The following is a 23,090-nucleotide window of genomic DNA, read 5'->3' on the forward strand; positions in this document are numbered from 1 at the left end:
TTAAAACAAAAAATTCAACCGTTGATGTGATTCATTTCAGTGTCTATCCAAACAAACCAATACATATATATGCCAGAAGCACTTAAAGTATGAATACCGATGAATAATATAAATGAGAGGACAAAATATAAAAGTATTTAAAAAAGCAGATGTTAATTCCGTTTTAAAAATCATATTTACCCTCAGTCTTTGAGATATACATTTATTGTTCGTTTGTCGAGCCTGTTGGGACTGAATTTTCATTGAGATGTTTTTGTTCCTGATTGGCCTGTTCTTCATCATGTGACCGCATGATGTCCAATCAGCTGCACTGCTCACACTGGCAGAATATGAAGTCCAAGTCCATGGGTGTGCCGCCTAATTTGGTTTCCGTGGTAACTAGTGGCGGTCATAGGCAGTGGCAACAGTTGGGGGGGCGGAGCCTCGGGATGCACTATAATAATAGGGGGAACCTGAAAGTTAATAAGAAAGGAATGTACCATTTCAATATACCACGACAATGGCTACATATTCATTTATTAAATGCATATTTGTTTTAAGTATCATATTGTATGATATTGTTATTGAATGGCAGTACTTCCAGGATTTGCTTTCACAACAACTAATGCAAATTCCACCAATTACAATAATACCAATTTTGGAAATGGTTGCATATAATAAACTTCACCCAAGATGAATTGCAAGCCATTTAAATTGAACTTATTATGCAATTGACTGGGAGAATATTTGAATACAATTGCAATAGTTTTATCATGTTGTTTACAGAAAACACAAATATATAACATGTGATTTCAGCTAATATTTGGATGCTGACAACATTTAGCTTGTGCACTAAAACATTCACGACTAATTGTTACTGCATTTACATTAATTACATAATGATTATTGGTAAAGATTCAATGCATATTTCTACAAAAAGTCACAAATGAGAAAAGCTGTAGCAGATTCTGACGTTTTGGACCGCTAAAATCAGAAAAAAATCTATTAATGGTACTGTTAATGAATTATTATCTAGCATTAATTTCTTTTAAATCTTAAGGGACTGTTAATTAATCTCTGGCTCTCAACAGACAGTTAACCAGTTAAAGTGATTACAGTTTACAGCTTTCTATTATTTATTTGTTTGTTTGTTTGCATTTTGAATTATATGTATTCATTTATTTTTAAATTATATGTATATCACACACACACACATAAAAGTAATATTTTAAAATTAACTTAATTTTTAAAAAATATTTATTAATTTTTAATTGCATTTATTTATTGTTTGTTTGTTTGTTTGTAACAAATACTAGTCCTATAATATTTAGACCGAAACTATGTTCACCATGGTACATTTCTGTAAGAGGCAGACGGTTAGTTAGATATTGTCACTCACTCAGTATTGCTGGGTTGCTGAATCTCCAGGCTTCATTGTAGGTCGTGTACTGTGGATGGCTGTAGGGATTCCTTGAAAATTCACTCCCTGAAATGGGACACAGACATTCATGTTAAAATAATAATGCACCATACATTTTACATCGCAGTTGTTGAAAATCTGATAAAAAATTCAAACTTTTTGGAAAAATGTCAAAATATAGATTAGTAATGTCTGATTTCTCAAACCCATTGTGTCCTGCTGACTGACTACACTACTGCATTGCTTCCTTCTATAACGTTTCTTTCTCTAGTCTATTGTGTAATTTGATTGTGCAGGAAGAAAGTCTGAGCGTCGTGCTGAACAATGTTGGTCCAGCGCTGTTTCTCTTTTATGGGATAATAAAGAGGTGTTTTTATATGCGCCGGCCGCATTGAGGGCTGTCAGTAAATCTCTCTGTGAAGCAGCACATCTGCAGAGAGCTGCTTCTGCTGCTCTTATTACCTGGAGCAGCTAAAACTAATGCAAGATCGAACCACATTTTACGAATTAGTTTGAGCTCACTGATCACAAAATGCCTTTCGTCTGGAAATCTGTTGGACCAGTTAATTCTTTAGTCAATTGTGGTTTGATGGTCTATAGTTAAAGGCTTCCTGCATTCACACACCGGTGAAATGCTGCTCCTGTGAATGTCTGCAGGCTGCTGTAAACAATACGGGACTTCTTTTATTGAGTCAGACTGGTATCAGTGTCTGGTCATTTCATAAATGTAAGCCAATCTAATATTTTATTATTTAAGCTTTCATCAGTGTAGAGAAGTTAGCCATTGACTTCCATAGACGGAAAAATACTATGGAAGTCAATGGCTACCAGCAACTGTTTGATTACCAATATTCTTCAGAATATCTTCCTTTGTGTTCAACAGAAGAATGAATCTCATTCAGATTTAAAACAAGTGGAAGGCGAGTAAATGATGAAATAATTAATTTTGTATTTTTTTGTTTTTTGGGTTAAATTTGTAATTTTTTTATGTTAAAATACTTTGCATTGTATTCCAGTTTAATATACTTAGACAGCTACACTATACAAAAGTTTGGCATTTGTAAGATTTTTTAAAAAATTTTGAAAGACACCTTTTCTGCCCACCAAGGCTGCATTTATTTTATCAAAAATAGAGTAAAAATTGTAATATTGTGAAATATTATTATCACAATAAAAAAAGTGTTTTCTATTTGAATATATGTTAAAATGTAATTTATTTCTGTGATCAAAGCTGAATTTTCCAGTTTTCAGTGTCACATGATCCTTCAGAAATCAATCTAATATGCTGATTTGCTCCTCGGGTAACATCAAGAAACATTCTTAATTTTTTTGTGGAAACTGTGATTCATATTTTTTTGGGATTCTTTGATGAATAGAAAGTTCAAAAGAGCAAAATAGAAAATAATGTCTTGAGCAGCTGCAGTACTTATAAAAATACTGTCATTTTAAATTTAATTGAAATTGCAAACACTTTTTTTTCTGTTTCGAGATACTCACCAGGAACCATTCCAGCCAGTGTGGACGTTGGGTAGCTGCCCTGCCCAGTGGGTGGGACGTGAGGTGGATATCCGGGTAAGGTTGTGTTGGCCATATCCCGACCTGCACACATAAATCACACCAACACTCACTTTCTGTTCCAGCCATAAACAATAATTGATTCTCAATAGATTGAAAATTCATTTTGAACTTCACTCTTACAAATAAAGAGTACCATGGAACCGTTCCATTGGACAAACGGTCCTTTATAATGGAAAAAGGCTCTTTAGATTATTAAAATGTAATAAAAATAATTGTTCTTTTAAGAATTGTTTACTGAAAGGTTGCGGAACCTAAAATGGTTCTTCTATGGCATCAATGCAAAAAAACTCTTTCTGGTTCCTTTATTTGTATTGTAGTACAGAATCTGTTTTTGGTATGAGACAGAAACACAGCAGCTACATTTGCAGAAACACTGTGTATCAAAGCATTTATTCTTGAGGACAGATGTAAGCAGGGTCAAACCGACCGGCCCATACCGGCCTCCGCTAAACAGTCAATGTCTCTTCTTGGCCCTAAGAAGCTCCACATTCAGAGCAGTAATTGGGGCTGACGCTTGACTGTCCTACCCAACGCCATGAAGCCTTGGCCCAGCCGAGCGCTGAAGCCTGACACCCCTCACAGACTAATGTTTTTGTTCGGGAAAGGGGGGCTGGGGGAGATGTGGAGGGTTTACTGGGGACGCTGGGGGAAACTTGGCCACCGGTTCAATTCCAATGAGCAGGACAGTGTCCATCAAAGCTCAGCGAGTGTAATCCTGTGTGGACCAGGATGGTTTGCCAATGAGCAGAAAAAAACATGCAGCACAGTGCAAAGGCTAAACAGCAGCTAAAAATGCACTTGAACAAGACAAAAATCTGACAAAAGCATCATCATTTTTTATTTGTTTATTGAAACAAAATGGATATTACAAATCATTAAAAGAGTAGTTCACCAAAAAATTTACATTTTCAGAGATTGTCCTCACCCTCATGCCATCCAAGAAATAGATGAGTTACTGAATCACTAACAATGGATCCTCTGCAGTGAATGGGTGCCGTCAGAATGAGAGACACATTTTCACAGGAGAAATCCATATCCTGATTGTGGATTTTAGGCAGAAGCAACTGTTTGAAGTTAAAAACATCTTAATGATGGATTTATTTCAGCTTTTGCCTTCTCCAGATGTTAACTGATGGACTGGAGTGGTGTGGATTATTGTGGTTTTTATCAGCTTGTTTGGACTCTCATTCTGACGGCACCCATTCACTGCAGAGGATTCATTGCTGAGACTGAGTGATTTAGTGCTAAATTTTTCCAGATGAACAAACTAACTAATCTACATCTTAGCTGAGTAAATTTTCAGCAAATTAAACCCCAGCAAATTCAGAAAATTTAAATGGACAGCTTGTTAGTGTCCATTTTTAACAACCCGAAATATGTGCCTCTAAATACTTTTAGAGGTTCAGGTACGTTGTGTGATGGTTCATAATTCAAATATCCGAGGAGTGTCGCTAAAAGTTAATGCTGTATAGTGTTAGAAATATCCCCTACACCAAACCCAATTCTAAACCTACCCGATAGCGTTAACAAATGCAAAAGTGACAGAAAAATGCATTTGTTGATGCAGCCGATTTGAGCTGCTTTGTTGAACCGTAGTTTCACGGGGTTCATACCGAAGCTCTTCATCTCTCAAGTGCAATGCTGAATCGGGTGAGCTACCGAGCAAACCTACTGAATTAGAAAACTCATGCATATGAAGCAGTATATGTGACGCTAACCTTCCAATGCATCTGCTTTCAAATCTCACAGTATGTTAAAATTGTTTTGGATTCATAACATAATATTCCTCATGCAATTATGTGAAAATTAGGCTTTATTAATCGAAACTGTGGACCTGCAAATCATACTTTGTGTGAAAAGCAAAACAAGTTGTGGGAGTTTTACAGCTTCTAGGGTTCATTTCAACTGGAAACTGCAGCGATTAGTATGTATAAGTACGTTTTTTGAGTTTTGCAGAATGTAGGTAGAGGTATGTATTTCCAATGAGCCTATGTTGATTTTTAATAGTGCTGTCAATCGATAATTTCACATTCAATCTTCAAATGTACAATGTACAAACAACATAAAGACAGTATATTTTTTATATTTCTTTAATGGCATATTTTTTTATGATTGAAGGCCAGCATCACTGATATCAATACTACTGCTGTCTCTATAAAATTGTTGTTTCCCCTTAATATTTAACCATTGACTGTAGCCATTCAGCATTACAGTATAATTGAGAGCTATCAATTTTAACATTTATTAGACTTAACTTCTAATTTAAGTGAACTTAAAACAATCTTCACATGAACCCATTATAATAAATTACATATTTCTGTGCCCTTCTGCAGAAATATACAGAAAAATTTACCAAACACTAAATTCTAAATTAAATATAGATTAACCCCTTAAAGCTATAAAAGTTATTGATTTGCTCTTTATTTTATTTTGTTCTTGGATTAATAGACATCACAGCAGCTGGTTATTAGCTTATTTGCCTGCTATTGCTTTAAAAGCTGCTGCTGAACGTGACGCGGATCTGACATGCATCTTATTTTCTCACAAATCTCTTTACCTTTTCTGACCCAATTCAGGTCTTAAAGTCTCTACTAATGAGCGGACGAGTTGGAGCGGGTGTTTTAGATGAGGGAGACAGTGCTGGGGTTTTAAAAACTTTAGGACAGTTTTTAAAACCATTTTAGAGACATGTTCTTAAATGTGACGCATATATAGATAACACATTGCATGCATGCACACAGTTTTAAGGCAGCTTTAATCTCCTTTTTGGTAACTTCATGCCTTAACTGACGGCATAACTACGGCATTGCGTGCACGTAGTTTCTTTTGCTGTTTGATATGAAATGATACAAGCTACAGCGCGCGCCGGCACCTTTGTGCTTGTTTTTGAAGAGCGCGCGCTAAGAGAACAGTATCTTTTCCACACTGGTTTGACTCGCGCCTGGCGCGCAGGCGAAGTTAGAGCGCGCGTCTGAAACGTCTCCCGTTTGATGTGGTCATAAAGACACCACTAATTTTTAATGCAACATACTGTAACTATGCATTGCATTCTCAAAATTGCCACAGGATGCAACAAATTAAATGAAATATTTTCTTCTATAGTTCATTTTCTCTTCAAACAAGAGCACTCGTTTGAATACTTGAGTATGTTTCTGACTCATGAAATACTGAGAAATTACATGGCTAGACTAATAGTAATCTGTTAACAGACAAGAAACACATAACACCTATTGAATTTTCTAAACCTCTTTGCTGAAAATCAGGGTGACCTTAGTATTATCTGGAAAAAGTCAAATGGGTTGAGTGCAAACATTAACTGCAACATCGATGAATTAAATTTGCCATGACAGGGACACCTTAATGTTCCAACAACGAGGCTACGGGAAGCGTTTGACCTCTATTTTCTACATTCAGGATGCAGCAATTTATCACCAGCCAAAAAACAAGGCACCCTAATTAATTACAACTAAGCAAAGGATGTTTGGAGAGCCAAATTGCCCTAATTCCCTGGATGCACGGTGAAAGTCATTCGTTATCAAATGTGTGCTCAAAGGTTAGCTTGTTTTTTTGTGAAGATGGAATAAGCATTAATTTGTGTGACTAGGAGCGTGGTGCCCTCAGGTGTGGGCACGGATAGCCAGTTTGTCAGGAGAGAGAAAGAAAGAGAGAGAGAAACTATTGCTTCTTTTAAGGAGAAAAATTCATTGCATTTTCCAGCAGCATTTTCCATATAACTGGACAAAGTTCAGTGGAAGCAGTAAACCAGATCTAAAGCTTTTGAAATGGACAATAATATATTTTACTAAATATTTTAATAAAGTTTACAATATATTTTACTATAAATTTAATAATTACAAGTCCTATAAATGTAAAATGTTGTTTTATTTTTTATTATTATTATTCCTTTTTTTTGTTTTTTTTGCAGGAAGTAAGGATTTTTAATAGGACAAGCCGAGAACATAAAAGATGTGTATCTGTGAGGTATTCACAGTTCGCCAAGAACCCTCATCTCCTCTGGCACCGACTGCTTCATGAATCATTCATTTTTAATAGATTATGCAAATACCCTTGCATAAAATCAACAAGATCAATAACTGTGGGCATTATAATTGGGGTTGGAAAACACGGAGGATGAGTGTAATCTGTGTTTCTTTTCCGTTAAGGAAACCATTCATCTGAACACTGGATCTCAGCCTAACCAGTGGAAATCATTTAAATATTTTGGTTTTGATTCAGAATTTCTATTTGGTAAGTTTATCATGCATGTTTAAACTGGAATACATTCACATTTAGTACTACAGAGTGTTTTTGTACTCTTCCTGAGGTTTTTCTGAATCCCATATACAAAACGTATGCATGTCATATGGACTATTTTTTTAAGGTGGTTTTGTCACATATTTTTCATTTTCATATATATTCTTCATAACATCTCATTTTGTGTTCCACAAAAGAAAGAAAGTGGATTGAGCTTGGGACTCATGATGGTGGAGTAAATGATGACACATTAACCTGATTATTACATTCATACCTGATTAATATAAACAACACACAAATCTGTTGTGACGTGAAACCACCATGAACAGATAATCAGTCTGCCAACTACAAACCCACATTCTCTCTCTCTCTCTCTCTCTCTCTCAGTCATCAGCCAAACACACACAGCGATGGCTGTAATGGCTTTTGCGTAATTATGTGAATTTTAATAAAAGCGGTGTATATTTATCTTTGACCTGAAGACGATCGTAAAACTGTCAGTAAACTTCACACATTTCACATCAATAACTGGCACAACAAGCACACTACGTTTTAATTAACCATCCCATCATTTATTATTAACAAGAGCGAGCGAGCGAGCGAGAGAGAGACAGAGAAACAAATACCCCACGTTCCCTGTCTGCCATGAGCAAATGCATTTATGTAAATGTTAATATTTGATATCATTTTGAAGCTCAGCGCTGTGGTAGAGCATTTAAGGAAAAAACATCCACTGTGCAACAGCTCGTTAGTCTGAAGCTGGTTTCATTAGGTTTGTTATAAGACCAATATCACTACACATGCAAGTTTTAAAACTGAACATCTAATTCATACATATAGATAAACTGACTTTGCGTCCAGTTTTATTTTCAAGATTTAAAAAGCATATCAGTCAGGACCACTATCGTCAAAGACGACTGACAATTAGCATATGGTTTGGATTGGAGGTATGGTTCAGTTCTGGGCAAAAACTCCCTGCGCATCCATGCAGCCTAGCATAGATAGGAGCAAGGAGAGCAGTGATAACCCCTCAGCAGAAACAGAAAAGAGCCAACATAAATGTATTGCAGATATCATAAAAGTTCAATAATTTAAGGTAACATTTTAGAAATTAGTCTGATTCAAAGGAGAAGGCCGAATCCTGACTGACGAGAGGAGGAGCTGGGGATGGGGGAGGGTAATTAGCTATTGAGCAACGTGAAAACTGGTGATAATACTGAAGGACCTTATATATGAGTGCTGTGATAGGTGTCTTATCCCTATAGGTAGACATGGATCAGCTGAGAGTCAGCTAGACGCGAGCTCGACTAATGTGACCTGCCAGAACTAACACTGATTATTATAACTGCACAATGCCACAGTGTGAGAGTTTGTATTCTTCATAACTAATAAGCTATTTGAGTTGAATGTGAGGGGGTGAATGGTCACGAATGGCACAGATCATGTGATCTTACCTACAGGGTAGCTCTGTGACATGCTGGCGCCCAGGTCAGAGGTCGTGCCGGAGGATAAACTTGGTTTGACTTCATCCAGGCCTGCGTTTAATGCAGGGAGGCTGTATTCACTCGCCTGCAGACCAGAGCAACATCAAGATCACGTTAGCATCGCTTAACACTGTATATACCAGACAGACTTCATCTGTCATTTATTGTCCTTTCCTCTTTCAAATCAAACTAAAACTCACTTATGTTATGCTTCATGCTTTTCCCCCTCACAATGTTCTTCTTTCTTGCATTTTTAATTTTAGTTTTTTGTTTTATTTACCTACATATGTTATTGCTATTACTATTTTCTCATCGTCAATTGTTTATTTCCTGACCATATAAAAATACATATGACAATCCCACAGATTTACACTGAGAGAGATACTCGAACCATATCTACAGACAAGAATATCAAAGACTTAAGGTTGGTCTGAGTACTTGGTACTTTGTCTCAGTAACTGTTATTTTAGTATTATTTATATACTATTAATATTTAGAATTAGCATTTTCATTTAAATATATTTTTATATGTTAATTTTTAATTTTCACTTATATTGTTAGTAATATTTTTATTTATAAATTTTATTTATTAAGTATTTATTTATTTTAAGTATTAGTTTCACTTAACTTTTAGTTTTTATTTATTTATTTATTTATTATGATTTATTTCAGTCATTTGCCAAGGCAACATTTCTCATTTTTAATTTTTATTTTAATTTTTTTGTGCTTTTATTGTTTTTATTATTTTGTATTTGTATTTGTATTTCATTGTTTTTAATTATTATTTTCAGTTAGTAATTTTAGTGCTTTTTCTCAAACTTATTTCATTCATCAGTTTCTAATTTTTATTTAGGTATTTTTTTATCTAATATTTATATTTCATTTATTCCAGCTAAAGTTATGTCTTTAATAATTTTTGTTAATGATAATCCTTGCAACCCTTCACAAGACCCTGAAATATTTGTTCTTATAATATATAATATATGCATCCTCTTTGTCTTATAAAACAAATTCACTTTGCTTCAACAAGCCATCATTTGAGGCGGTTGTGTTTCCCATTGGCAAAACACCTTTTAGTTTTCTAGAAAGTAAAAATGATGACATGTTGTTGTTATGAATTTAAATTGAGACTTTGATTAGTCCACCTCATTTTATAAATAAGATGATAATTTCTGAAGTGCTGTTTTAGCCTTTGCTGAATCACTTATAGTTGCAAGGCCCCGCTTCGGAAATTGCATTGATAAGATTTATGATTTTCACAACCCCCTTCCATTACAGACATGCTCCCCAGACCGTGTCAGCAGATGGGGGGGGGATTTTCTTTTTCTTTTTTAACTCTTTTGTTATTTAATGAGATGAGACTTCCGGCGTCTGCATGTTGAGAATGTCTGTCCAGAATAAGTGTGTGTGTGTGTGTGTCACTGGGAGGCCCCTGACCCCAGCCATGTCTGTCTCTATCACAGATAAACTCTAATTGTGGGCTACAACTGTTTGCGGCGGCCCTGCCTGATGTTCCGCTCTTTTCGGCGGAGGCCGTGGAGCAGAACAGGCTTTTCTCATGCAGATGGAGGGAAGAGTGAAAAGGATGAGCACATGGCTGGCAGAAGTGTGGGAGGAGAGCCTATCTCATTCATCTCCAGAATGGCTTTTTAATGCCTCTAAACACAACCAAACCACTGGCTCTGCTCCAATACCTAGTCAGCTGCCTATGTAGGAAGTGTTTTAGGCATCATAGGCACGCTCTGGAAATCAAAAGCTGCTTCAAAAGGTAAGATTTGTTCTTTTGATCAAATTTGAAGACGGGCTATCAAGGCAATGCATTACGACAAGCTCAGAGAAAATCTATAAAATTGGTATGAGCTCATATATATATATATATATATATATATATATATATATATATATATATATATATATATATATATATATATATATATATATATTTATATATTTATATATCACTGAGCTCACATACATAATTTATTCAGAACCCAAAAAATATATATTTTTATAACAATTAGAAAAAAAGCAAAAACAAATTGTAATTTTTAAAACTGACAGCTTCACATGAGGAGCGCTAGTTGTACGGCACATAAAATATAAACGAAAGTAAATACAAACATGATTCGAAAATTACATTTACTTTTATAATGTTACTTATTTATAAATGTAACAGGCTTTTCAACAAGAAAAAAATATATGAGGTGGAAAAAACACTGAATTATGTGAGTTATATGCACCAGGGATATTATAATTAACTCAAATTAAAACCACACACACACAAACTTTTTTTATGAGAAATAAAATAAATGTTAACAAATGAAAAGAAAAATATTACAAAAATGTAACTTCGGCAATTGCTAAAGCAACATTTCTCATTTTCATTTCCTGTCATTAAAATGTAAAAATCTAAATCTAAAATAATAATAATAATCTAATCTAATCTAAAATTAAAATTAAATATATAATAATAAAATTATACAGACATATATATATTTTTAAATACATAAAAATAATAAAACAACAAAATAGTACAATTTTAACTAAAAAAAAAAATATATATATATTATATATGTATCAATGATCTATAATAAAACATGCATTTCACATGAATTGTGCTAGCCTTAGATGCAGGCATGTAGAGGATTTCAGACTGGCCAGTTATAGGATTCCATTGCAGTAATCATGATTCTTTAGAAGGCAGCTACCTAAGTAGGCAGTAGACAGCAAGGCAGCTCGTTTGGAACAGAGCCATTAAATAATAGCCCAACATAGAGGGAGAGAGAGACAAAAATAGAACGGTGGTCTGGTTTAGGGATAGCGAAGGAGAAAAAAAAGAAAGTAAAGTGGTCTATGAAGGGAGAAAATAGTCTGATTAATATTGCTTTAAATTAAAACTGATTTTTCTAGAGCGCTCCGTTCGCCCATTTTTTCCTTCAAAGGCTTTCCGTGTTTCCTTCGTCTTTTTTCCCTCCTTTTTAATACCCTCTTTGACGGCCTTTGTGATTGCGAGTCATTTCCAATTCATTTCGGTATTGATCTTGCAGTGAAAATCAGTTTTGTAATTAGCTGCAAATTAGGCCTTCTTCTGGAGGTGAGTGCTGTCGGCCTGATTAATCGCCGGAGTAATGTCTCCCGATCGCACCCAAATTAAAATGAACTCAATTAGGCCGTTCCCTTTGCTTTATGGCTCCGACTCGCTCGTCACTTGTTGTTTAGTAGTCTAATGAAAGTAAATAAAGGTTATCCATTATAATAAATCCAACACTTTTAATACGAAATTGTACATAAAGGCTTTCATATGCTGCTGTTTGTGTGTGCATGTGTTATTAATTGCTAACATTGTTGCTTTGTGAGTGATTTTGTAAACGGCTATGAAGGAGCCGTACAGGAAATGACATCATTTCTCATGTGCCGCTGAGTGGGTGGTAGCTCATCTCGTGTTGTTTTTCATGAGAATGTATTTTTATTTCCATCAGAAAATCAATAAATGGAGGGAGTTCTGCTCTTACTGCTAAACAACACCAGCAGTTACTGATAAAGAACACGTTTATTTATACACACACAGACGTAAAAGAAAAAGCATTGGAAGCACACCATAAATATGTTAACTTTGTCTGAACAACAACAAAAAAAATTGTTCAACATGATTTCTAAGCTAACTACAGAGCTTAGAAATCATGTTGAACTTTTTTTTTTTTGTGGCTGTTCAGACAAAGTTAACACCTTAGACATTTAGTCTTTTTTTAAGGACATTTACCATGATAACACCATGTTATTCTTCCAGGTAATCTTTCATATTGCTAGTATAATATAATATGTTGCTAGTATAGATGTAATGATTTACAGATGGAAATAAATTATATACACATATATATATATATATATGTATATATATATATATATATATATACACACACACACACACACACACACACACAAACATATATATATATATATATATTATATTTTAATAATATAAATATATTATGTTTTATATATTATATTTAAAAAATATATTATTTTTTTTTACAAAAAGAGAAATTAAAATTTTATTCAAGAAGGATCCATTAAATTAATTAAGGTGATAGTAAAAATATTTATGCTCTGTTAATTAAATGTTTTGAACTTTCTATTGATCAAAGAATCCTGAAAAAACGTAGCAGTTTCCACAAAAATATTAAGCAGCATTTTTTAAATATTGATATTAATAAAAAACATGATTAATAATTGAGCATCAATAATAACTGACAACAATGCAGCCCAACATCAGCATGAATGATTTCTGAAGATCATGTGACACAGAAGACTGGAGTAATGATGCTGATAATTCAGCTTTGCATCATAGAAATAAATTACATTTGAAAATATTTTCAGATAGAAACCAGTCACTTAAAATTGTAATAATATATTTTATAATATTACTGTTATTACTGTATATTTGCTTGCTGAGCATAACCATTAAAAAAATCATATTTTACCATAGTATTGCCACTGTATTGTTTGTAAGGATAAACAGGTCTAACATCAATATATTTCCCAGCTACAGATGGTGATGTCACTCACCTGCTCTGGTTTCATGTGTTCAGAAGTGGGAAAGACGTCTGGGAATGCCGGCCTCTCGAACACTCGGTCCAGGGCCTCTAACTGCTGCTGGGTGAAGGCATCGGCTCTCAGATGTTTCCTCAGGCTCTCCACGCTGCCCTGAGAATCACTGCTCTGCACTGAACCCTCAGAACCATCTGCAGACACAGAAAACAGCCTTAAACTCCAGCATTCAACAACAGCTACATGCTGTAAGAATATTCTAGAACCTGAGTGAGGATCTTCTGAGCCAAATGAGTGAAGGTCACGTTTCAGATCGTTTGAGTTTTCCTCATACAGAGAGCAGAGGCCTCCACTGTTTTACTCAAGTACTTTAAACTCAAGATAGTTGATCAAATGTCCCTCATCTGATAAAACCAAAGTAGGGGTGCCCCCGAATAGTCGATGATTCGATGCTTTGATAGGAGGAGCCTGATTCGACCCGCAATCTCACAGTCGAATATTCACAGGTGTTATGATCACTACCAGTTTTCTCCCAATAAGTTAATATACAGCCTATTAAAATAATGCTGTAAATAAGAATCTGAAAAGAAAGAAGCTTCAAATAAATATTTTAACATGCGTGAATAAATCCAACCAACCCTATAGATTTAAGTTTAACTTTCCATAATCTGTGACCGACAGAGGATCTTGGCGGCAGGGATTTAAATCTTTAACATGACTCAAATTGACACAGGCATGTGAAAGACTGGATTTTTTTTTTTTTATCAGGTAGGGTACAACATACTGATTTCAAAACATTTCAGCTGGTTTATGTGTATATCGTGTATATATTATTTATCTCGTATAAGATGCATTTGAGTTACGCTGCAGTAAAGCGCTTCATTGTAGTATAGGGTGATTATCCCTTCAGCGCAGCAGGACAAACCACAATGAATGTAAAATATTAATAACTATGACTGTCATAGTTTAATATTCTACATTCATTCATGACTGGGACTGCCATATACCTAACATTATAACGAGAACACTATTATAACTAGATAAAAAAGTTTGTCAAGACAGACTTTAGGTTGGCTTGAGAAAGCCTAGCCTGAAAGTTTAAAGTAGTTGTAAAAGCCTGAAGTTTGAACATTTAGATTTTGATAAATGTTGATAACGTGTCTAGCATGATTAACATGTTTTTACCATGATTAACCTGTTACTAGCATGTTGCCAGCATGATTAGCAAGTGACTAGCATGTTGTTAGCATGTTTCTAGCATGATTAACAAGTTACTAGCATGTCGCTAACATGATTAGCAAGTTACAAGCATGTTTCCTTGCATGATTAGCATGTTACTAGCATGTTGCTAGCATATTTAGCAAGTGACTAGCATGTTTCTAGCATGTTTCTAGCATGAATAGTATGTTGCTAGCATGATTAACAAGTGACTAGCATGTTGCTAGCATGATTAGCAAGCGACTAGCATGTCGTTAGCATTTTGATAGCATGATTAGCAAGTTACTAGCATGTTGCTAGCATGATTAGCAAGTTAATACCATATCACTAGCATGTTTCTAACATGATTAACGAGTTAAAAGCATGTCACTAGCATGTTTCTAGCATGATTAGCAAGTTACTAGCATGTCACTAGCATGCTTCTAGCATGATTAGCAAGTGACTAGCAGGTTGCTAGCATGATTAGCAAGTTACTAGCATGTTTCTAGCATGATTACCATGTTGCTTGCATGATTTGCATGCTACTAGCATGTTGTTAGTATGTTTCTAGCATGATTAGCATGTTGCTAGGATAGATAGATTAGAAATATTAGATGAGTTTAAATGAGTTTGAATGTGTTAGAAATAGTACATAGAAGGGAAGTCTGATTGAATCTAATGGGCTTCAGTTTGTTTACATTTGAATTTTGACGGCTGGAGTTTGAATAGTCTTGGCTCATCTGAACATTCCGTCAATGTAAGTCTATGGGATTTTTATGATTTTTAATCTTCAGTTTTATGAAAACCATAAGTCGGATCAGTTAGAAAAGATATAGCACACTAATACCCCTTTTCCACCAAAGCAGTTCCAGTGCTGGTTCGGAGCCAGAGCCTAGTTATATTATAACTAGTATTTGAAATATACTAGTTATATTATTTGAAATAGCAGCTAAACGCGAACACGTTTGATTCACCGTGTTTGGATGCCGATGTAGGTTCGCAAAGCCATGAACATCAATAGCAACGCAACGTCCACCATTGTTGATAGTTTCTTTAGGCTTGTTCAGGATGGACCGTTCGTTGCGAGGCATCGGGGTGCTGTGGGAGCGACTGGAAAGCAGACTGCTCTTTATGCTTTTGGATCGCTCTCACGGTGCTTTAGTTTGTTGTGTGTCGATCGATCGATCGGTCTGTGTGGCGATGATGCACATCGAACAAGCCTGTTGTGCCGCGCTAGTGAACCAAAACATGAAACTATTGTGACGTAAGACCTGGCTCTGTATTGGCTCTCTAGATTATCTAATAATAGGCATTTACAGTACACATGCTATTTAGCATTTATACCATTGTAATTAAATTGCCAGGAAATAAATAACTATATTAGGACACTTTCCATGACATAAGTCTTGTAATAGAGTAAATTAAATACATAATGTTATGTATATGTTAATGTTATCTAAAATCATCAGTCATATCACATATACGTATAGGCCTATATTAGCTGTATGCATGTACATGTGCACAATGCATTGTATGCCCATATCTCGTTTTCTCCAGGCGTGTGCAACACTGATTTGATTCTCCAAGACCTCTTTACTCTGAACCTGACACACACACACACTTGAAGAAAACCTGCTGTTATTGTTCAATCTCTTTACCAGTTAAACAACGCTCCACAAACAGCACTTTCTCTTGGTTTTCCTCTGACCTGATTACCCTTGTGCAGAGTAAAAGACTGCCTCTCTCTCTCTCTCTCTCTTCTCCTTTTCACCCTGCAAAACGCTTTAGAGCTCCTTTAAATATCTTCACATCCCACCTTCTCTGGAAAGTCGCGTCTCCCTTACAAATCTGTCACTCTACATTCGCAGCATATTATGTCCTCTGTGCGGCCCACAGGCGCTGTGATGTATGACATGCTCTGCCTCTATTGATTGACTCAAGAGAGAAAGAGAGAGAAAAAGATGACCTAAGAAAAAGAAAAGCCCTTATTCTTCAGGCATTAAGCAAAATGATGTAAATACATTATCAAATAAATGCCTTTTTTTTCTTTTAATCAAGAAGAATCCTGAAAATTTTTATCACAGTTTTCACAAAAATATTAAGCAGCTTAGCTGTTTTCAATATTGATAATAATCAGAAATGTTTCATGAGCAGCAAATTGTCAGTCATCTGTCGTGTGTGTCATGTGTTCCCGCCTCATGTTTCCATATTTGGTTTGTTTCCTGTCCTTGTTAAATGTGATCATTTGTTAATTCTTGTCCAGCTGTGTTTGTCTCGTTATCTATGATTTACCTGTGTATTTATAGTCCTGTCTGTTCAGTTTGATTGGGTCTGGTCTACTCGTTACTCCCCGGTGTTCCTGTCTGTGTCAGCCTTGCCTTGCCTTGATGTTTGAAGTAAAGACTATATTATTTGAGTTACATCCTCGTCTGCGTGTTCCTGTGTCCTCCTCGTGTGTGCACATTGACACAAATCAGCATATCAGAATGATTTCTGAAGGATCATATGACACTGAAGACTGGAATAATGATGCTGAAAAATTCAGCTCTGAACTCATAAAATAAATGACATTTTACTATATATTCACATTAAAAACAGTTGTAATAAAATTGTAATATTTCACAATTTTACTGCTTTTACTGTATTTTTACTCAAATAAATGCAGCCTTGGTGAGCATAAGAGACTTCTTTCAAAAACATTCAAAATCTTATTGTAGTATATATATTTTTTATTATCTCTATATATTTTTTGTCAGAGCTATTATCTACTTTTATATATAAAAAAATGCTAATATATATTTCATCAAAAAAAAGTTTGTTCAATTTGGATAATTTCTGTAATTTTAATGTAGTCCAATGAGTCTTTTTTCAAAGAAAAACAGAAGGTTGCACCCAAACGAGTGATTATCACTGAACATTAAAAAAAAAAAATCCTTGCTACATTAACTTTTTAAAAAAAAAAATTATTGTCCATTTTGTTCCAGTACTCAAGAATCAGTGAGAAGAGAGATGAGGGGATTGAAAGAGAAAGAGAGAGGGATGGCTAGATGGAGTGATAGAGGCTCAGGCTGGAATGAAGTCTTGATGAGTATCCTGTCCCAGCTCATCGTGTCTATAATACTCTTCTTGATCGCACATTTTTCACTGCCGCTGAATTCAATTGATCAATCATGTCTGTCTGATGGCACCATTTCAGCTGGTTATTACCACTGCGCTTGTCACGGTGACCTTTTCTTTCTGCACAGCAGGCTCTTTCACACACACACACACACACACACACACACACACACACACACACACACACACATACACACACACACACACACACACACACACACTGGACATTGCTCTCTCTGTGCATGCGTGTGTGTCTACACAAGATTTTTACATTTTCTGAAGCTTGCAAAACAAGAGTGTTGTGGGTGGCTATTAACCTGTTTCTCAAGTATTTATTGGGCAATGCACTGCTATACAATTGATCGGGTGAGCTAGGTGGTTTTTAGGGTGTTTCTAGGGGGTTCTGAATGGTTTCTAGGATATTGTTATGCCATTTTTAGGGTGTTCTATGTGGCAGTTAACCTGTTTCTGTGTGATTTCTGGGATATTTAGTGGGCAATGCATTTCTATTCGATTGATTGGTGAGCTAGGCAGTTGTCAGGTTGTTGCTAGGGTGTTCTAAATAGTTGCTAGGACATTGTTATGCCATTTCTATGGTGTTCTAGGTTTTTGTTAAGCTGTTAAGCTCTAAGCACAGCATAGAATACCTATGATTACTTGGGTATTTGGTGGGCGATGCATTGCATTGCTATATGATTAATTGGGTGAGCTAGTTGGTTGTTAGCGTGTTGCTATACTGTAACTAGTGTGCTCTTTGTAGTTGTCATAGTATTACATTTTGTTTCTCTGTTGCTCTCAGTGTTTTCCAATGTAGTTGATCAGATGTTCTGCATTTTTTAGCCTGCTGATATGGGGTTTGCAGCTGCTCACTAGCCGAAACGGCATCCTCAAGTCTCTGAGCAATAGTAACAGTGATGCTAGACTTAGCCATGTGTTTTTCCCCCTTCGGCCTGTTGAAGCTGCATTTTCCTGAGCAGGCGCTCCATTTGGACAGCTCCCATGGGGGTCCTTGAGGTGGAGTGGGTATTTGCTGTATCGGGCGCAGGGGCAAATGAAGTCATTAATTAGGTGCCATTAGGGAGCCTGGGCCACAAACCTGATCAATACAACTGCATTTGTCATTCACACCAGTGACAACAGCTTCCCACTCACTGGATGAGCAACATGCACATGTGCGCCCATTACTGCGCTGGCTTCCTCTGTTGTTTTGGCAGGAGCGATGAACGTAACGCTTCAGCTGCTTAGAGAAAATCGACTACTGAATCCACATGTGACTCCTACTGTGACCAGGAACCAACATCATTATATTACAGCAAAATCTGTTCTGAAAACCTGAAAATCTGAAGAAAAAAGGTACAAAAGCTGTCATTGGGGAGTTACCCTTTTAAAAAGGCACTAATATATACCATTTAGTTATAAATATGTACATTTAATGTACTAAAATGGACCCTTTAGGGTCACAAATGTGTACCTTTTGAAAGGGGAGAGTGAAGTCTTCTGAAGTTATATTATGCTTTGTGAAAAGAATAAGACACAAAAATTACCGGCTGGAAATCTTGCATTCTACAAAAGCTCTCAAATCTATTTTTTTTGTCCATGTATATTCAAGTTTGCATATGCAGAAGTACAAATGAGATTTCGTATGACTTCAGAAGACTTTTTATATAGTGTCCAAGTCATATAAACTACTTTTATGATAATTTAATGGAGCTCAGTCTCCATTATGGTAATGCTTTTGTTTTTGTGTCTCATACAGGTTTGTGACACCATGCAAAATGACAAAATTTAATATTTTTTTCATTAACATTTGCATTTTACTCTCTTTCTCAGTTTTGCCCTGTTTCTATTAGGATACCAAACTAAAGTGCGCATTGGATCAGTCGACGGGTATCTGTCGTCATAGAATGAGGCAGTGTTTTCAAATCAGTTTTTTTTTTCAAGTAACTAGTAAAGTAATGTATTACTTTTTAATTTACTAATTTCTTTTTCAAACAAGTAACAGCCAGTTACTTTGTTTTCCCATTTATTGACATTAGATACTTTTTTAGGGTGTAATGCATTATTATAATGCATTACTTTTAAAAGTAACTTTCCCCACACTGCCCATTATTAGTGCTTATGTAATGGTTTCACCTGGAGCCACAGTTGCGATGTGTGCTGCCCTGCTGCTGTGGTATTGATCTGCAACTGAGTGGAGTGGATTCCTTTTGACGTGAGTCAGTATTAAGACTGAGGTAATGAGGGAGCGCACTCTCTCAGAGCAGATAAGCAACTCCATAACGCCGCAGGATTCACACCCACAGGGCCTGACCCCATGGGAAAGAGAGAGAGAAACTGGGTCTCCGCTACAGGACCCAGATTTTACATGACTTTCCAAGTGGCAAACCAATACAGTACCTAAACTGTTTATTGCATAAAAGTAAATTAGGATGGGTGTCAATTTGAATACTTGTACTACAGACATAAAAGTATATACTTGCCATATTTTGAGAGTGTAGTAAAACTGCACAAAGGTATAAAGACACTTTCATGTACCATTTGCATTTGCATCTAAGCGTCTAGTGAAACTCATTACCTTAATGAAAAGTTTTGTCCAAATTTTTACATGAAAAACCTGAAAAAGAACCAACATTTCCACTTCTAGTGGTTTGCTGTTGGCAAAACTAGCCTAAAAAGCATAAACCATTGCAAAGGTTACCATCTGTGCATGTTTGACATACTATTTTCAATACTATAACTGAAAGTTAAAGTTTAGGCATATTAATTGTAATCTTGCATACTATCTAGAATGGATAGTATGTGAATTGCAACCCTCCAGTTATAATGAACATTTGAATTTGCACTTTTCTAGTTGTCAGCTTATCACCTTGCAATAAAGTAAAGATATATGTGAACCTGGAGCACAAAACCAATCTTAAGTCGCTGGGGTATATTTGTAGCAATAGCCAAAAATGCATTGTATTGGTCAAAATTATTGATTTTTATTTTATTTTACTTGACCCTCTAACTCTAGCACTCTCTATTCTATTTTTATTTTATCTATATGTCTTTTTATAAAAAATAAAATAATAATAAAAATGATCTGTACTGCGTTAGGCTAACCAAGACTTGTTATAGCACTTGCACATTGTTGTTCTTTTGTTGGTTTTGATTGCTTCTTATGGCCTCATTTGTAAGTCGCTTTGGATAAAAGTGTCTGCTAAATGACTAAATAAATAAATGTTATGCCAAAATTCATTAGGATATTAAGCAAAGATCATGTTCCATGAAGATATTTAGTAAACTTCCTACTGTAAATATATCAAAAGTTAATTTGTGATTAGTAATATGCATTGCTAAGAACTTCATTTGGACAAATTTAAAGGCTTTACATTTTCTCAATATTTTGATTTTTTGCACCCTCAGATTCCATATTTTCAAATAGTTGTATCTCGGCCAAATATTATCCGATCCTAACAAACCGTACATTAATGGAAAGATTATTTATTCAACTTTCAGATGATGTATAAATCTCAATTTTGAAAAATTGAGACTTATGACTGGTTTTGTGGTGGGAAAATATCCTATGTAGAAAAATAAAACTAATATACACTTATGGGGAAAAAAAGTGAATTTAAACAATAACTATTAATTCTAATCTTGCATATTATTTAGGATGGATAATGTGTGAATTTTAAGTCTCCTTTGTAATCAACATGCAGTAGGCAGATTTGTTGATTATAATGGGTAATGGGACTGTTCTTGTTTTGTTACTTTGTGACCATCACGTTTAGCATAAACTGTAGATGTATGTAAAAAATAACAATATGCAGATAAATCATAAGTTGTATTTCAAGAACCTCCCATATTGTGTGGTTTTGGTTATTACTTTTATCTTTTAATAAACATAATGTTGTGACAAAAAAAAAAAAAAACATTCCAAAGTGGAACTAAAGATTAAATGCATTTCCCAGCATAAACACAAGACAATCAGTTAAATGGTAATGAAACTAAAAACACATATTCACAATCTGAGCTAAAGATGAGCAGCACCAGCTCACTCTCTCCTCCGTGTCTTGGGTTGGCCGGCGTAAAACTGCTCTCATCTTTTTAATAGTCTGCTCTTATGAGACAGCTGTAAAGGGGGGTGCTGGGATGTGTGGATGTTAGATGTTAATTTGTGCCGTAATAGCTTTTCTCGGCGGAATTGCAAATTCTCTTAAATGTCACTTGCAGCATCACGGCTCAGACAGCCAGGGTCCGTGCGGATAGCAGAGCTCTCTCTCTCTCTCTCTGTATCGTGCTACTTTTAATTTGCAGTAATACAGTAGCGCTGTCAGATTAATGGCTGGTGTGACACCTGTGTCCCCGCGGCCTGCTCTCTCAGCTCCGCCGTGTACATAACGCGTGTCACAGCGCATTATCTCTCTGCTCGGCTCGTAATGGGCCCAGCGTCTGAGGCCGCTGCTGACTCCAAACCTACTGTAAGAACTGTTGGCCTCTCTTGGCATGCTGCCACAACCGGGACCCAAAAAACCCTCCTTATACCACTAAGATCTGTTACATTGCATCTGACAGTGCTGCGTTTAAAAAACTCGCAGTGGTTTTCTCAGAAAACGGTTGTTTTCAGTGCATCTTGATTGTGTGGTGGTTTAAGAAACTGTCCAAAGCAACGAGTCAAATCTGACTAAATTGCCTTTCTTAATACACGTTCCTGCATCTGTTTTCCTGATTAATTTGGGAAATTACTTCACATTATGGAAGTAAAATGCACTGGAAAAAAAGATTTTTTCATTTAGACTAAGATTATTGGGAGCGCATTTAATATTTCAGCCTTTCTACTTCAACAATTCACATTTAATTCAGTATGTTACTTGCTTTTTCTTTGTAATTATTTGTGAAATTTATCAGCAATTTCTGAATGAAAAATGTTTGAAGGTAAATCCTGAAAATTTGCAATACATGTTAGTTCCATAAAGTGAAAACTAGGATAAATTCCTCACATTATGGTAGTAAAATGCACAGTAAATAAAACAAGGATTCATAGAGTGTGTTTTCAGCCTCTCAAATTTCACATTTAATTCAAGGAGGTACGTGGAATTTCTTTGTAATTTTTCAAAGTAGTAAATAAAAATAAAGACTATTGGTGTACGTTGGTGTAGTTTTTCTACTTCAGAATTTCACATTTAATTCAGCGTTACTTGCCGTTTCTTTGTTAATATTTGTAGTATACTAACAACATACTAACAATTTCTGAGAGAAAATTACTGTATATTTTACTGTACATTTTACTTCTATAATGTGAAAACTAGGGGGGGAAATTCATGACATTATGAAAGTAAGTTACAAATAAAACATTTTTGGAGAATAGTATTTCAGATTTTTTATTTCAAAATTTCATGTTTATTTTCATTTTAATTGTTTAATGTTTTTTAAAGTCACTTAATTCAAGATAAAAAACTTTTTTTTGCAATTATTAATGAAATTTACTAGCAATTTTTGAGTGAATTTTTTTCAAAGTAAATTTACTGTAC

General features: G+C 35.3%; 1 protein-coding gene across 4 annotated transcripts in view; it reads right to left on the reverse strand.

Annotated features, from left to right (window-relative positions):
* Window positions 1–314: 314 nt before the first annotated feature.
* The window catches only part of LOC306852164 (paired box protein Pax-2a-like), a gene marked incomplete at both ends in the record, with an annotated part of 32,311 nt that continues 9,535 nt past the window's right edge, over window positions 315–23,090 (reverse strand). Inside the window, 5 exons of one of the 4 annotated variants that reach the window (XM_079388831.1) lie at window positions 315–433; window positions 1,379–1,465; window positions 2,897–2,998; window positions 8,686–8,800; window positions 13,282–13,457. In XM_079388831.1, the coding sequence (XP_079244957.1) occupies window positions 315–433; window positions 1,379–1,465; window positions 2,897–2,998; window positions 8,686–8,800; window positions 13,282–13,457 (599 nt within the window). Of the gene's footprint in view, window positions 453–1,378; window positions 1,466–2,896; window positions 2,999–8,685; window positions 8,801–13,281; window positions 13,503–23,090 lie in introns of all 4 variants that reach the window. The other 3 variants (XM_079388830.1, XM_079388833.1, XM_079388832.1) reach the window with 3 other exon arrangements.

Source organism: Barbus barbus (assembly GCF_936440315.1).
Source record: "Barbus barbus genome assembly, chromosome: 32".
NCBI lineage: Eukaryota > Metazoa > Chordata > Actinopteri > Cypriniformes > Cyprinidae > Barbus > Barbus barbus.